General features: G+C 39.3%; 1 protein-coding gene across 1 annotated transcript; it reads left to right on the top strand.

Moving 5' to 3' along the window:
• The first annotated feature begins 2,548 nt into the window (after nucleotides 1-2,548).
• Nucleotides 2,549-15,235, top strand: ssc4d (scavenger receptor cysteine rich family member with 4 domains). Its single transcript, XM_011483867.3, has 11 exons — nucleotides 2,549-3,273; nucleotides 4,843-4,875; nucleotides 7,371-7,409; nucleotides 7,801-8,103; nucleotides 8,193-8,261; nucleotides 11,927-12,241; nucleotides 12,411-12,479; nucleotides 13,123-13,197; nucleotides 13,312-13,626; nucleotides 14,273-14,365; nucleotides 14,448-15,235. Exons 1-11 carry the CDS (start codon nucleotides 3,138-3,140, stop codon nucleotides 14,762-14,764), a joined length of 1,764 nt encoding a protein of 587 aa, XP_011482169.1. The 5' UTR covers nucleotides 2,549-3,137; the 3' UTR covers nucleotides 14,765-15,235.
• Nucleotides 15,236-15,765: the final 530 nt, after the last annotated feature.

The following is a 15,765-nucleotide window of genomic DNA, read 5'->3' as shown; positions in this document are numbered from 1 at the left end:
AATTCTGTGTGTGCTAACTGACCTTCAGTTGATTGAGGATGAGTAGAATAAAGTTTGACTCACTTTAATATTATTTTTATTTTAATTTGAAAACAAAAATTTTAATTTAATTTTAATATACAGTTCATTTTTAAAATGAAAAACTTTTCATTTTTCTTTAGCAGTGAGTCACAATGAAGGGGTAAAAGAGCCACATGTGGCTCCAGAGCCTCAGGTTCCAGAGCTGAGGCTCCAGGTTTATTCAAACCTGAATTTGGAGTTTAGATTCACCTTTCTTAGTGCTTCAAATTTTTGAAAGTCCTGTGAAAAGGTGCAGCAAGCTAACAGAAAGTGGTTGAATGTGGTCCTTTCCTTTACAGCATCTCTCTGTGGGAGAGTCCCAAGCTAACACACGAGCAGACACACACATGCACAGCCGTCAAGCCACAGCCCTGTTTTTCTCAAAGGGTTTGTGCAGGGATGAGCAGGACCGCACCTTGTGAGAGCACCACCTGAAACTGGAGATGCAGGGGTATTAGTAAAGGGTTCGCTTTCATCCTCTTTGTCTTTTTTTTCTCTCGCCTTGGCCCCTCCTGCTTCTTTTAAGCATGGACAGGATTTGGGCATCCGAATATTAACATACAATGCCGTGGTATTTATTGTTTTACGTAATACTTGTCACAGGAACCAAGGATTTATAGTCACGCAGGGCTGCGGAGACAAAACATCTGAATCCTAGCTCTGGATACTCTGCTGCTTCCTTATTTTGCTCGTAGTTTCTATTTTTCAGTGACCAGTGGAATTAAGGTGCCTACAATCTGATTCTTATTTATTCATTCATTTTTTTGGAAAAAAACAGGAAAGTTTTATTTATTTTACATTTGGGTCAAGATAACTCTTTTCCAACAGGTATGTGCGATTGTTTTGTGAAATATATTAACTTGTTTTGCTATTTTGGAGCATAAAGTTCTCTTTTTTTGTGGAAGTCTTTGTGTATATGTTTTATTTTCTGGCAGGATTGTGCAAAAATGTGAGCCCCCAGTGACTCATTATGGACATATCTAATGCTGTGTTTTTCTAAACAGGAGACATCAAAACATTTTGAAAGAAAATGTTTTTAAAATTCCGTTTTCTGTTGAACAGGACGTTTTTGATACATTTTACTAAAAAAAAAAAAAAAAAATCAATGCAGATATGCAGCTAAAAGGACCACAATGGAGCACTGGAAGGCTATTTTTCTGTAAAATTGCTCCAGGGTTCATGTGTTAGAGGGGCTGATGGTGTCGCTCCATGGTTTATCTCAGACATTAAGGGGTATTTTTGTGAGGCTGAGATCTTTCAGCTATTTCTCAGCGCAGGGAAGTGAGAAGGGAGGGGAAGCCGAGCCGGCACAAAAGGCAACATTATTCCCCAGCGGATCTGCTCTACATCCAACTATGAATGGAGTATTGAAAAACATTACATTGGAGACTAGATTGTTTTTCATCCCTCATAACTGAGCCATTTGTCCCAGAGTTTGGAGTGGTTTGTTGGGACAGTGTGCGAATGAGCTGGCCACAGTTCTGGACGGCCGCACCGGTGTTGCAATCCCCACCTCCCAACGTGAGATAGCAGCACTTCGCAGAGGGCCTCCTGCACCTGACCTTTGGAGAAAATCTGACCTGAAGGAAAATGGAGCCTAGCAGTTTCTTTATGTCAAGATGGCGATTACTGTCCGTATACTGTACAGAGGTTAACATTAACCCCCCCGTCTGAGCCCTTCACCTCCTGCCCATCAAGGAGATGAGAGGCGCCCCTGCAGTGTCATCGGCTGCCTAAGCGTTTTGGAGGGTTGTAGTGACAGATTGCAGGAAGCAGCATTTACGATGGGGACCACAGAAAGCAGAAATGTCTTTGTGTGCCCCCTGGGCCCGGAATGTCCACTATCTCGAGGGGCCAATATCAAATTTTCCCCTCATCATCCCCTAATACACATTCCAGTGTAGGACTGGAGCGGGGGGTGGGGGTGGGGGGGGGGGGGGTGGGGGGGGGGTAGGATTCTGTACGAGAAAAGGAACAAACAAGTCTGAGCCAAACTGCTCTTCATTAATGGAAACAACTCTTAAAGCTTTAGAACAAACTGAGCCTGGATGTCTGAACCAATTCAAATTCAATTCACAAGTTCACAAATCAATTTACAACTTAACACTTTTTATATCAATTATTCATTCAATTCAAAGCTTCCATTATCATATTAATTTCGTGCCGTTTTCTCATTAATTGGTGGAAGGTGAACTTTCATTGGTAAAATTACTAATTCTCATCCTATAAACTGACAGAAAAGCTTATTTTTGCCTGAAAAAATGAAAGTAATTGCTCTAATAGAATATTGTATTTTTGAGGTAATGATCAATTTGATCGAAATCTTTTTTTTTTAAAACCTAGCACTAAATCAACTACTTGACACGAGTTGAATTTCGTGATTTTTTTGTAAACTGACCCTGTCTGTACATCATCAATTGAAATAGCTGCTCAAACAGCCAGTAAGGAAGCTAAGCAATTTAATCCAGCAAAACTCAACAGTTCATGCTTTACCCGTCCGATTTAACCTTTTTGGCACTTTCAGAGTGCACCTTCAGAAGAATGCGGGGCATCTTGCGTCTGGCCGTGTTACAATCTAACTCTAGTTACTGAATGATCCTTGGTGAATCCCAAGATTCTCTGTCTGAAGGAAAATCCCCTGGAAAACCACGACACAGGTGCCTGTTTCCCTCTGTAACACAAGCCTCCTCCAGCTGTTGATAACACTTCATCTGTTGGTTGAACAGACCTCACCCTGTTGCCAGGTCTGTGTTGGTGAAGTGGCAGCGCCCTGCTCTGCTCTTTGTAGTTATATGTCAGCAGTATCAATATTTGCTTATGGTACATGTCCACACAGAGTGATGGGCCTCACATGTTTCTCTTTGAGCTCCTCACTGCCAAAGCCTGACCTCAGGGCACCATCAATATCCCTACTATAGCACCAAAGCAGAGAAAACAATCCAATACTGTAATTAGGCTTCCCCAAACCAGGACAAACAAATCGTTTGTCAGTTTGTCCTTTTAGCCGTTGAAAATCGCCAGCTTTGCTGCAGCAGAGCTGTGGGATGAGACACTGAGAGTGTGTGTTTTGTCACAGGATGGTCAGTCAGGCAGCCATGCGAGGCCAGCGTGTGGTGGAAAGCGAGTGCAGGTGCTGGAACCCGGCCGTCTGGCTCCTGGTGTCCCTGCTGGGCTCTCTGGTCTTGGTGACCGTCAGCGTGTTGACACGTCTCGGTGAGTGTACAGCGGGGGGCTATTTTTGGGTTGGTTCAAACAGAGAAACATTTTAAACAGCTTTAACCAAGACTCAGATGACTCGATAAACAGAAAAAAGATGCTTGTTTATGATGCCAACAAGACCTAAGCTAAATGTTAAGATAGTTGCGTTTAAAATATAACGATAAGAAAAAAATTAGCCTGCTTTTCAGTGGAATGTTTTTATTTAATCTAACTCATCCTGAAATTTGATATTATTCTTATTTCCCTTAACCCCAGAACACATATTAATGCCAAAATGCATTAAACCCCTAAATTAGTATCTTAATTTAGCATCTACTTGACAGCAGAAACATAAACTATTTTTTGTCATATTTGAAAGTAAATCCAGATTTCAAGAGGTTCAATAACTGTTTTTTTAAAAAGAATAAAGTGTTTGTTGGCAAAAGAGTGTGCCTCTCAAAATGTGTTATATACTGTATTTTAGAAAAAAAAAACAGGAGAATTATGAGTGTTTTGGGGAATCTTATACTGGAAATGAAGCATTTTTTAAATATTATAACTCTTCAGGCAGTCTGCTAATGATCACAAACCACTGAAAGGGTTACAAGACAGGAATTGTCACTGAAAAGTGAATTTCAGGAAGTCTATTGTTTGCACGCTATTTCATGGATGGAGGGATAAAACTCCTCAAAAGCCTGTTCAGGTGAAATTCTGCTCAGTTTAAATGTACTCATCTACTGACTTCATGAAGATAATGGTATTGATAATAACAACATATTGAGTTTTTTTTTGTTCTGTATTTTTGTGGTTAAAGTTGAATCAGTGTAGAGGAGTGGGCTTAAATAAACTACAGCTTCTGCCCATCTCCCTTTCAAACATGTATATCGTTCTTAAGTTCTGTCAAATTGAGACTTTTCAATAAGTGACTAGTGATCAGTTTTTGATCGGCATTTCGCAGTCTAAATGTACCTATTGTTGTTTTTTAATAATATGTTTGTAATGAATGAAGTAAAACAAAACAAAACAAAAAAAGACTAACTGATGTAAAAATACACTTTCAAATCATAAATCACCCTGTGAGAAAAAGTTATTTTATAGTTTTTATTTTGATAGATAACTGGTAATTGCTTGCTTTTATTAACCAGTTTAGATTAATTTTCTTTTAAACAGACAAAAAAACTGATAAAATACTTCTAAACTTTTAAGGAAATAAAAATCACATAATTTTAACTGTTAGAAAAATTTTGTCTTTGAAATTCGATTTTAAAAAATAGATTTTCCAAGTGTGTCCTGATAATTGAGGTCAAAACTAAAAACAGAATGGGACATACGAGATGATGTATTGTGCTCCTGGGTTGAAATTTAGTTTTGAGGCAGAAATAATGCTTCAGAACCAGGTGTACCTGAAATATACTCCCAGTAGATGTCTGCTTTTGTGTCTGCCCTGTGTGTCTCCTCTGTTGTCTGTCTAGAAACACTCCTCTTGCTTTAAGGAGGTTCAGATCAGTGGACTTATCATTCTTTTTTATTTTAGTTACATTTGCTGATGTCTTAAATTATTTTCTTTGATTCTTCTATTTTTAGGAGAACTGAAGATACAAAAAAGGGCTGGATCTAGTAAGTGACAATATTCATCACACCCAAAAAATGTACACAACAGTTATGTACATGTGACACTGTAAACGGATATATTTATAGCCCCTTCAGCGGTTTAGATACATACTGTTAATGTTACAGCATCGCATAAAAGAGGGGAAGAAGAGCCCACAAATCGACCTACTTTTGATGCAATAATTAAAAAACAGGGTCACTTAGTCTTTGTGATTTTTGAAATCTGAGAAATTAGTCTTCAGGCTTTTTCCGTCTTCCATTGTGACTTTTGGGAACATTGAAAATGCCAATGGTTTTGTGTTTTACATCAACATTTATTATATTCTCATTACATAAATTAGTTAAACTAGTAAAGTCGTGTTTTCAGGTTTAAGGTATTTTTCTTTGAACCTCATACAAACAGAATTGGTGTTGATCAATGGGCGGTTCTACATTTTCAGTTCAGACGGGACATAAATGTCATTTACCGTACTTTATGTATAACAGACTAAAATAATGTCACTGTTTTGTATTAATTGTTGTCACTTCATTTCCTTGTATTTGTATTGAGCAGACAGGCCACACAGATCCCTCTGACGTGGTTATCTGCTGTATCAGGGTGTGTTGCACAGGTCTTCAAATTAATGATTTAGGCAAAAATAATTTGAAAAAATCCTTACCTCAACAGCAAAGCTTAATTTGAGTGTAGATGGTTGAGAATTATACAATCTCTCATCAGGACAACAAAAACAGTAGCGCAGTGAGCTCAATGCAGTATAAAAGTGTTCTCCTCTTAAGGTTCTGTAAGACCTGAGACCTCCATTTAAATCAGTCTTGACCTCAGTGTTCCCATGTTTGTCACAATGTTCTACCATTGATCACACCCCAGATTCTTTTATTTTGTGTCCCGTTTCAGCTTTTCATAGCGAAAGGTGCAGTTTTACTTCTCATAATCAACTAACCGTCAGCAAAAAGGACTACACTAGAAGTTTTTTGTTTTAAGTATCCCTTGTGCTATCTTAGATGACCCCACCCTTGCATTGACGTGTTCTCCCTACCATGACAAAGGTGGATAAAGGTGGAAAGATTTCATGGAATCCATGGACACCAGTGAGGTTCACAAATCATTGAAGAAAAAAGGTTCAGAGCACTGTCTAGTGGGTCTAGGTGACCCAACTCCCAAGTGCCTTGGATAGCACAAGGGGTTTACTTAAGTAGAGGCGTAAAATAGGTGTAGTGTAGGAAGTATACGAAATTACTTCTTTAGATTAAATTGGAACATTTTAAGTTTACAACATGTAGACAGTAAACCTCAAGTAAATACTAAATTTTAAAATAGTACATCTAAAAAAAAGTACTTTTGCTAATAAATCCAAAATATGACTTTCAGACTTAGAATCCTTTAACACAAGCCGTGACGAAAAAATGTTTATTTAAGTGTACTGCAAGTATACAGTATATAGTCAATACTATAAGTGAGATGGAAGACTGGAAGTTTACTTTTTACACTCCTTATTAAAGACCCTTAGCCAAAAGTAGTATATTTAAGTGTACTGCAAATATGTTTAGTCTATACTAAAGTGAAGTAGTATACCTTAAGTTTACTTATTGCATACTAGCTATGTTTTTGTAAACCAAAAATGTTACAATTTAGTCTGAAGAAGGATTCCGTTAGTATACTTCATACACTACACCTATGGTGTATAGTATATTTGCTATAACTATACTAAATGAACTCTGGAAGATCATTGTAACCCCCCAGACAACTTGCTAAATCTCTGTGGAATAACTTTAGGACTGCGCAATAATGATGAAACTTGTGCAATACTGTTATATATTCTCATCTGTTCAATATTCAATAGAAATCACAATATATCACATTGATATGTCTTTTCCTGTCTTTTTACTATAAACGGATGGCCCGGGACCAGAGACACACATTTCGTTTTATTCCTGCGGTGAAATGACAATAAAGAATCCTGAATCCTGAATTCTAAAGTAGGCTATACTTCAAAAAATAAACGACAATTATATTATTTGTTCCACAGGGAACGTTAGAGCTAAAGGTTTTATTTAATGTTACAGGTCTTATCTTCTGACGAAAACCTTCCCAGAACTGGGACCATGTTTGTGTTTCTGTTGTGTTCCATTTGTCAACAAAGTCAGAAAATTGGACTTATCTGCAGTTTATAGTTGGAGAAACATTTTTAAAACTTCTGAAAAGAATGATAGCTGCCTAAGTTACTAGCTGCTGTTAGCAGGACTAAATCACTACAACACAACTCTAGAAAGCTTGTTGAAAATAGGTCAAAAATTAAAGCACCAGTCTAAACACATTTCTTTTTGGGCTGATCCATTCTGAACAGGCCTGCTGTTGTGGTTTCACTTTGAGTCTAGTGTTACAGGAAAAAGATGTAGTAGATATAAAGTTTAGTCATATGGAAGGCCAAGAACCACCTGTCAACAAACAATTTCCCCTTGCTCTGATTCTCTTCTGTGTTCTTTCCTCTCCCCCCTTTCAGCCAGTGCCATTCAAAGCCCGAAGAGGACATCCTACGAAGGTAAGTGTAATCCTCAGTGCTGTCTGCATGAAGCTCACTGAAAAAAATGACTCCATATAAGTCAGGAATTCAAAATGCATGCATGGTCTTTGTAGAGAAAGATGCGCAAAGCAGAGCTCAGTATCACTTTTCCAGTCTTCCATTTTCTGAGTCCACTCTCATTTACTTTGTAACTTTCCACCATTCTGGGAGTCATGGGCCTGATTTTTTCCTTAACAAGGATAACTTGAGGAAAGAGTTCCTTACTTTCTAAACCCAGAACACAATAGATCGTTCCAGTTTTGCTGCTTACTCTTATTGTGTAATCTGACGTCCAAAAGAGTCAGACACTAACGGTGAAAAAAAGAATCAAAGTAAAATTGTTGAATATTCTCTGCTTTCTCCACTAAAGTGCAACTGGTGAACGGCCGTAACCGATGTGAGGGCAGAGTGGAGGTGATCTACAACGGCTCGTGGGGCACGGTATGTGATGACGACTGGGACATGGTGGACGCCAACGTGGTGTGCAGGCAGCTGGGATGCGGAGTGGCCATGGCCGTGGGCAGCAGCTCTCAGTTTGGGCAAGGCACGGGGCTCATCGTGCTGGACAACGTGGACTGCAGAGGAAGTGAATCTGACCTCAGCCAGTGCAACAGTCTGGGTTGGGGTGTCCACAACTGCTACCACTATGAGGATGTGGCCGTTACCTGCAGAGGTAGAGAGTCTTCAGGCTTTGGAAAAATAAACATAGGGGGGAAAGATAACTTAACAACTAAACTTCTTTTCTTTTCCTTCAACTTGTAGAGCCTATCCCACTGGGTCCACGAGGTTTTGAAAGCATTACCACCCCGCCTATGGTCATGTCTGGCATACGTAAGTGCTTTCTATTTCTAATTGCCACAAATGTAACAAATATAGTCACAAAAATGTTCAAATGAAATCTGGAGGGTCTTACAGAAAGCTTCTCTGTATTGCCAGGGCACTGTGCCAGTTCTGGTTCCCAAAGCTTTTTTGAACTTACCTGCATGTTTACTGCAATTAAAACTGGATCTGAGCATAAAAACCCCATAGTTTTAGCCTGGAACTAAAAACAAAGTGGAATTCTAGTCCTGTTTTTATAAACTTGAGTCCTTCCCCACTGGCTCCTCTTAAATGTGTTTGACCCATGCTGCTTTCCAGTCAAGGTTTGTCAGACTCCAGAATCAAAACCGTGTTTCATTGATACTCAATAATAAACTTCAAACAAACATTAAAAAATGGAAAATGTTAAAAAAGGGCACAAAGGTACCCCATGGTCCACCAAGATGAAAGACACACTTACAGTAAGCAGAATGACAATAAAGGCATCGTCTCAATTGACAAAACATATCTTAAATGTTCCATGAAACTTTCTAATAAACTTTCTATAAAAATATTAAAAAGTAGAAATTGTTTCAAGCCGTGGATCCTCTTTTTTGTAGAGAAAAAATAATAACATTATAAATGATTGTAAAACAGTGGCATGGTAGTGGCAGTGTGATTGTGTGGGCTGCACTCCAAAAACAGGCCCCAGAAATGGGCCCTAGAAATAAATCAACCAATCTTAAAATTTAAAATTCTCTTTAAAGATTTCTTGCAAGACAGAAAATAAGACATTTTTTCTTGAAACAAGGATCTGTTCACATTCTTAGGATTAAGTTTTTGCAGTGTGGTTTCCTGACTTAAAAGACTTGCTGTAATTGACAGAAACATGAATTCTGGGTCATAAAATAAAATTTTGAGGAAAATATTTGGGCCTCTGCCTGTGATATTGCTCAAAAGCATGTGGGTTCTGCATCACAAAAATATATATATAGACAGAGAGAGACACAGAGAGAGAGAGAGACAGAGAGAGAGAAAGACAGAGAGAGAGAGAGAGAGAGAGAGAATTGTTCATATTAGTCAAAAAGGAAAAATCCAAATGCAAAAAATGTGCCTGAGTTTTATTTGCTGGCAAAATCTTCATAGGCAGATGCTGCATCACATCTCAGTAAAATGTAGCATGAAGTTTTACTTTATTATTTTTATTTTTTGTATTTCTTATTGTAAAAAGGGTTGCATGTGGTGCAGTGGTTAGCACTCTCACCATGCATTATATAGTAAATAAGTCTTTGGTTCAAAACACACCTCGGGCCTTTCTGTGTGGGACAGAAAAGGGTAATTTTTTTTGCTCATGGGCCACAAAGCATTTTAAAAATTGTCAGAAGGGCTGGAACAGGAGCAGATCCTGAAGTGTTCTGGGAACCCAACCTATAAGAGAGAGATATTACATGGAATCTGGATGAAAACATACTTTAATTTTGATTGAAAAAAGTTATTTGTGTAATTTAAAAACAGAACCTTTTGGAGTTATTTCAAAAGTGTGGCTTGTGTTCTCATTTTAGGGCCAATTGGACCATGTTCATCAGAGAAATGCTGCGTTCATGCAGTGTTGGAATGATTGGAAAAATGCTCAGACACACATGAACATCAGAAAAGGAACAAATCTTCAGACACCATAAAAATGCAGAACAACTTTCTGCACCTAAGAAAAAGTCTACATTTCCCCTTATATGGGGAATTACAGGGAAAATGAAACATTAATAAGGATTATCAATATAATGTCTTTCAGTTTGGCGGGCCAGAATAAATAGTTTAATGGCTGCATATGGCACGCAAATTGTCCTTTAGGTGTGAATATTTGTGGGGTTGTTTGTCTCCGTGTTACCCTGCGATAGACTGGTAAACTGTCCGTGTACCCTGCCTTTGCCAAACACTAGCTGGGATAGGCTCCAGCAACCCCACGACCCTGAACATGTCAGGTCAACTCTTTTGTGTGTCTAGTGAAATAGTTTCATTACACAAAACTAGAGCGAGCTTTGTGTTGCGTCAGGTACGAAGCAGACTGAATTTTTTTTTTTCTGAAGCAGACTAATTTAGTCATTGTGAGGACCCAAATATTGTAATCCTCTGGAATCCTTGTCATAACAACAACATATGTAATAACTACAAAGGACATTGGTGTTGTTTAGATGTGAAATGGTAGAACAGCATCAAAGACTGAACACCTCAATGGAAACTGTACGACACACCCTGACGGCCTCTAGAATTCCAGACATATTGTAGTTTGGTGGGTCTTCCTTTGTTGTGGCTGCTGTGTTGTAGTTTTTCTATGAATGCCGAGAGGATCCGAGTGTTCAGCGCTGAATCCAGACTCAGGTTCTGTTGTCCTAAAACCCTGTGTGTGTGTTCAATGGACACTTGAGACTGTACATTGTCTCAGTCGTTTTGTCTGGGAACAAAAAAAAGTGTGACAACATTAGTGCAAGAACAGATGCTTCTTTAAAACCTGAGCCTTCATTTGTTTTGGACCCTCACTGTTGTTCTCCCACTTCTTCCTTTGTGTTAGTGACGCCTCAAGGCCTTTTGAGACACTTTGATCCCCAGCTGACTTCATCCCCATCAGTTTAGTTTTCATTTCCTTGTAAAATTGTCGTTTTTGTTTTTGGAAAGAAACCTCTATGGTTAGGCTCTAGAGTTTAAATTGTAGATTCCACAAACCCTCTTAGATCCTCAGGTCAGGTTTTTTTTAGTGGTCTACATTTTGCATTTTAACACCAGAGAGGGTCGAGTGATCCAAGCCATGCTCCCGTCGCTGTGTCGACTGACGTTCAAGCGGCCTCTGGACCGGGTTTGTGCGCGATTGGAAGAAATTCTAAACAATCAGCATCAAGCTTCATGTCCGTGTCTGTGCTCTGCTCTGTTTCCGGCGCAGAAGAGAGAGAATTTCTCTTGAATGAAAATTGTTTCAAATTACATGCATTAATAAGTTTCAAGAGCAAAAATTATTTTGTTCGCACATGCTTTTGAGTTTCTGTTTCAAGTGCAACATAATTATTTAACACTCACAATTTTTAAAGTTTTACACTCAAAACTGTGAGCTTTGTGCTTGGAATAATGACACAAAAATCACTCCATATGCCAGTGCTTCAGTCGTGCTCTTTAGAGGTTTCTGTGGCTTCAGTTGTCCACCAGATGTCACCATCATTGAAATCTTGAAGCTATGAATCTTGTTTTTTTTTGACACAACTGTTGAGGAAAGCCTCAGTGCTTCATAAGGCCCCACTCGCCCAACGCTACAGACTGACTTCCCGGCCACAGAAATAAACAGGAGAAAAAGGTTGCAGAGAAAAACATATTCTCCAATATGTGCAGCCAAAATCACAACTGAACCCAGAACCTTGAATCCTACCTGCTGCCACCAGACTTTGACAACAAACTGGGGCAATATGCTGATCTGACTCTGTTGTCCTATCTGATATATCTGATCAGACTCCTTTTTTACTCTGATCCCAAGTCATCAATCCAACCTCCAACACTTGGAATGGGCCAAGTCAAGCTGGAGAACATAAACTCAGACAAGATTTTATGTTTTATGCCTTAATGCGTTTCCTTTCTAATTTGACCCGTTTCATGTCATTTTCGACCTGTGTAGTTAAGCATTACTCACCATATCATGGAATCTTCTCCTGTTGGTTTAGGCGATGGCACCATCCGTTTGGTGAATGGGAAGAATTCTTGCCAGGGCCGGGTTGAGATCCACTACCAGGGGAACTGGGGGACGGTGTGTGATGACGACTGGGTCCTCAATAATGCCATGGTGGTGTGCCAACAAGTAGGGTGTGGCAGTGCCATCTCTGCACACACCAACTCCTACTTTGGCTACGGTACAGGCCTCATTCTCCTGGATAACGTCCACTGTCAAGGCACCGAGCAAGAGCTGAGTAAATGTAAAAGTCTGGGCTGGGGAAAACACAACTGCGGCCATCATGAGGATGCCGGGGTCACATGCACAGGTGAATCACTCATGCACAGGTGTTACATGTTTCCTTTGATTTTGTTTATTAGTAATGCTTCATTTATACATCTGAAACAAAGTCTGGTTCTTTGTAGCTTTGTAGAGGGCTTGTTAAAGTGTAGTAGACATGGCCTAAAGTACGATTTGTTTGTTTGTTTTGACTACAGGAATCACTACAGTACCGCCTTCAATCACAGGAAACCAGAGAGTTTTCTTGGAAACAGTGGGCACCAAAGGTATAAAAATGAATATGTTGGTGCACCACTGCAGAAAACAAACGCCTGTTCTTTTCCACATGACCAACAGGGGTAGCCATTTTCCCTTTTGGCACAAAATTAGCTAGAAAATGCAAAATTCAAATGCAAAAATGATATTTGTCCATCCATACAGCTTCTAATGATAAAAACTAAGTCAAAAAAATTATTTTCTTCATATTGACAGAAATCACATGGGGAAAGCGTTGAACACTTTATAAAAGTCTGAGCTGAAGACAATGTTTATCATTTATTCCCATTTTTTCCCTCTTGGACTTCAGGTCACAATTTTTCCTAAATTGGCCAATGATTAGATGAAAACAAGCTGTAAATCCATTGACTATTAACTCTTTATAATTTTTGAATATTGTGATATTTAATACAGACAAAAGATATAAAGAGAATGAGTAAACACCATACAAAGATTACATTAGGATGTTTTGGATATACTGTTGTCTCTGTTGTCACAGTCCAGTTAGTAACATGAACATCGCTTGCTACCATATTGGCTTACTTGAGGATGTATTCAGGGTTGTTTTTTCTATTAAGAAGCCTAAGTTGAAGAAATAAATCATTTTTCATATCTAATGAGGGGATTTAACAGGGTTTTTTTTCCTTTTCACAGCAACAGAAATTGTTCCAGTCACAGAGTCAACAACTACAACAACAACAACTGTTAGCACAACAGCCCAAACAAAAGGTAACAACCCTGACCTTGTAAAACTTGAAAACAGTTTCTCCTGCAAATATCTGCGGCATGAATGACGAAAGGCCTTGCGGTATCACTGCAGTGACTGTTTTTGTTTTTCTTTAGCCAAACCATCCATCCGTTTGGTAAATGGGAACAGCAGCTGTCAGGGTCGTGTAGAGATCCTCTACAAAACAGTCTGGGGGACGGTGTGTGACGATGACTGGGACATAGTCAATGCGGTCGTGGTGTGCAGGCAGCTTGGGTGTGGCCCAGCTATTGAAGCGAAGAGTCTGGCCTTCTTTGGCTATGGCTCAGGACCCATCCTGCTGGACAACGTGGAGTGCAGCGGCTCAGAGAGTGACCTGTCCCAGTGCTTCCACCTAGGCTGGGGTCAGCACAACTGTGGCCACCATGAGGATGCCGGAGTCATCTGTGCACGTAAGCTCCAATGCAGTATTTGGATGTATGCAGCATGTGAAAGAAAAATGTTCTTATTGTTATTTTTTTGTCTTGATATCTCAGAAACTACAAAAACGTGGTTTATTTTAGTTTAATCCAGACATCTTAATTTCATAGTTCATTTTAGTAACATTAAGTTCTGCAGTTTACTTATAGAGGGAGTAGCACCTACTTTAAAAAATCCATTCCATCTAGACTAATGTTTTCCATAGACTCAGTCATCTCGTCCCACCCCGTCCTGTGTATTGCACGAGTGTAGCTCTGTGAGGAGAACGTAAAAAAAGTAAAGAATGAGACAATTCTGAACAAAGTCACGTCATGCCTTCTGAACAAATGTACCATACTCCAGTCAAAACCAAAAGAATATTTCTGTTTAGCAGAAAAACATGATCACTCTTTTGTTTTAAACAATGTTCCTGTAATAAGAATAAAAAATGACAATAAATACAGTTAAATGAATCTGAATCTGTATCATCACAAGAACTCAAACGATAAATGTCCTCCTGTATTGATCAGTGGAGTAATTAGAAGAGAGTGGCTTGCTAATGCTTGTGTGAGCTGATATTTCCTGTGAATGCCCACATTGTAATGGCTTTTTGTTTTCTTTGGTTTGCTGTCAATCCAGCGCCATTTGACCCCCTGCTGATACCATATGGACGTGACTTCAGAGTGACAGAAAAAGTAACAACCACCACCACCACTACTCAACCCTCTGAAGGTGAGTCACAATGCTGCTTTCCTTAAGGCTGGGTCTCCAGAGCAACCATGACTGGATTGTTTTTACTTTTCTTTTTTTGTAGGAATGCTGAGACTGGTTGGTGGGCAGCACCGCTGTGAGGGCCGGGTTGAGATGTACATGGGTAGTGGGTGGGGCACGGTGTGCGATGACGCCTGGGACCTCGCTGACGCACAGGTTGTGTGCCGCCAAGTGAGCTGTGGAGAGGCAACGGCTGCTTTGGGAGAAGCTCACTTTGGACCCGGAATGGGAAGAATCCAGCTGGATAATCTCAAGTGCCGCGGTGCTGAGCGCTCCCTGCTGGAGTGCTCCCATATAGAGTGGAACGTGCACAACTGTGACCACTCTGAGGATGCTGGAGTCACCTGCTCACTGTCGTGATTACAACAGGACCACAGTCCAATCTCTAGCTTAGGTTAGGACGTGGCTGCAATGAAGCAGGACTTGTAAACATCATGTAAATAACAGCTGTCACCATGCTGAAGGGATACTCCACTGGCAAAATGCAAAATAACTGATGTGATAAGTGACACACCGTTTATTCTTAGTAAGCACTTTATAAATATGAGAAGTTTTTTTTTATTTGTTAAAAACTATTTTTAATTGTATAACTTTTTCTTTATTTGAATATGTACTGTTGTGATACTTTAATGATTAAGAGTCTATACATTTTGAAGAAGAGTAAAGAGTTCACACAAGTATGATAAGCCAGCAGGTTAACATGAGAGAAAGTGTAAACTATAAAAACTGGAAGGACCAGTGACTGTTCTGTGAATACGTGAAATATTAATAAATGTAACTGATAATCATTAATATGTGACAAAATAAATGCTCTTATTTTTTGTTAAATAATTTGGGTGTAAAAAAAAAAGCTTTTGGTGATTTTATGCTTTGAACTTTTTGTTTAACATCAGTTGTAGGAGCAGAAACTGCGAGCTAGCTGATTTAACCGAATTGACAAAACCACTCTCGACACTCAAAAGTGAGCTTGATGGAAGCCCACACCCCAACCACTTGATAGTGGGCTGGGGAGAATCTGTCAATCGAACGTTTTGAACATTGGACGGGAGACCACATACTTTTTATTGAGGCATCTGATTGACCAGTTTTGTAGACAAAAGATATTGATTTTAAATTAGGATTATCAAGAACATGTCAAAAATGTATCAGAGCAATACTAGTTATTCTGACAAATAGAATAAGTAATAGCTGTTTATTTCTCTATAAAGGTCTGTGGGATTTTAGATTCTTGGAACCAGCAGATACTTCTAGCGGTCACTCAGTCCAGTTCTCTTACACAATCAATGGTTTGCTCTCATAAGTCAAAAGTTGTGCCTTTAATTTCTTTAAAATTAATTGGTGTTCTGACGACTAAGCGATTG

Source organism: Oryzias latipes, chromosome 14, assembly GCF_002234675.1.
Source record: "Oryzias latipes chromosome 14, ASM223467v1".
In the NCBI taxonomy this organism is placed as follows: domain Eukaryota; kingdom Metazoa; phylum Chordata; class Actinopteri; order Beloniformes; family Adrianichthyidae; genus Oryzias; species Oryzias latipes.
Note: the sequence above shows the minus strand (reverse complement) of the source record. Positions and strands in the feature narration are given on the sequence as shown.

Bases quoted from the DNA above. Each gene is read 5' to 3' on its own strand.
- ssc4d (XM_011483867.3), top strand. From the start codon at position 3,138: ATGGTCAGTCAGGCAGCCATGCGAGGCCAGCGTGTGGTGGAAAGCGAG. The intron at 8,262-11,926 runs GTAAGTGCTTTC...CTGTTGGTTTAG, and splicing joins TATGGTCATGTCTGGCATAC to GCGATGGCACCATCCGTTTG. The intron at 13,627-14,272 runs GTAAGCTCCAAT...CTGTCAATCCAG, and splicing joins TGCCGGAGTCATCTGTGCAC to CGCCATTTGACCCCCTGCTG.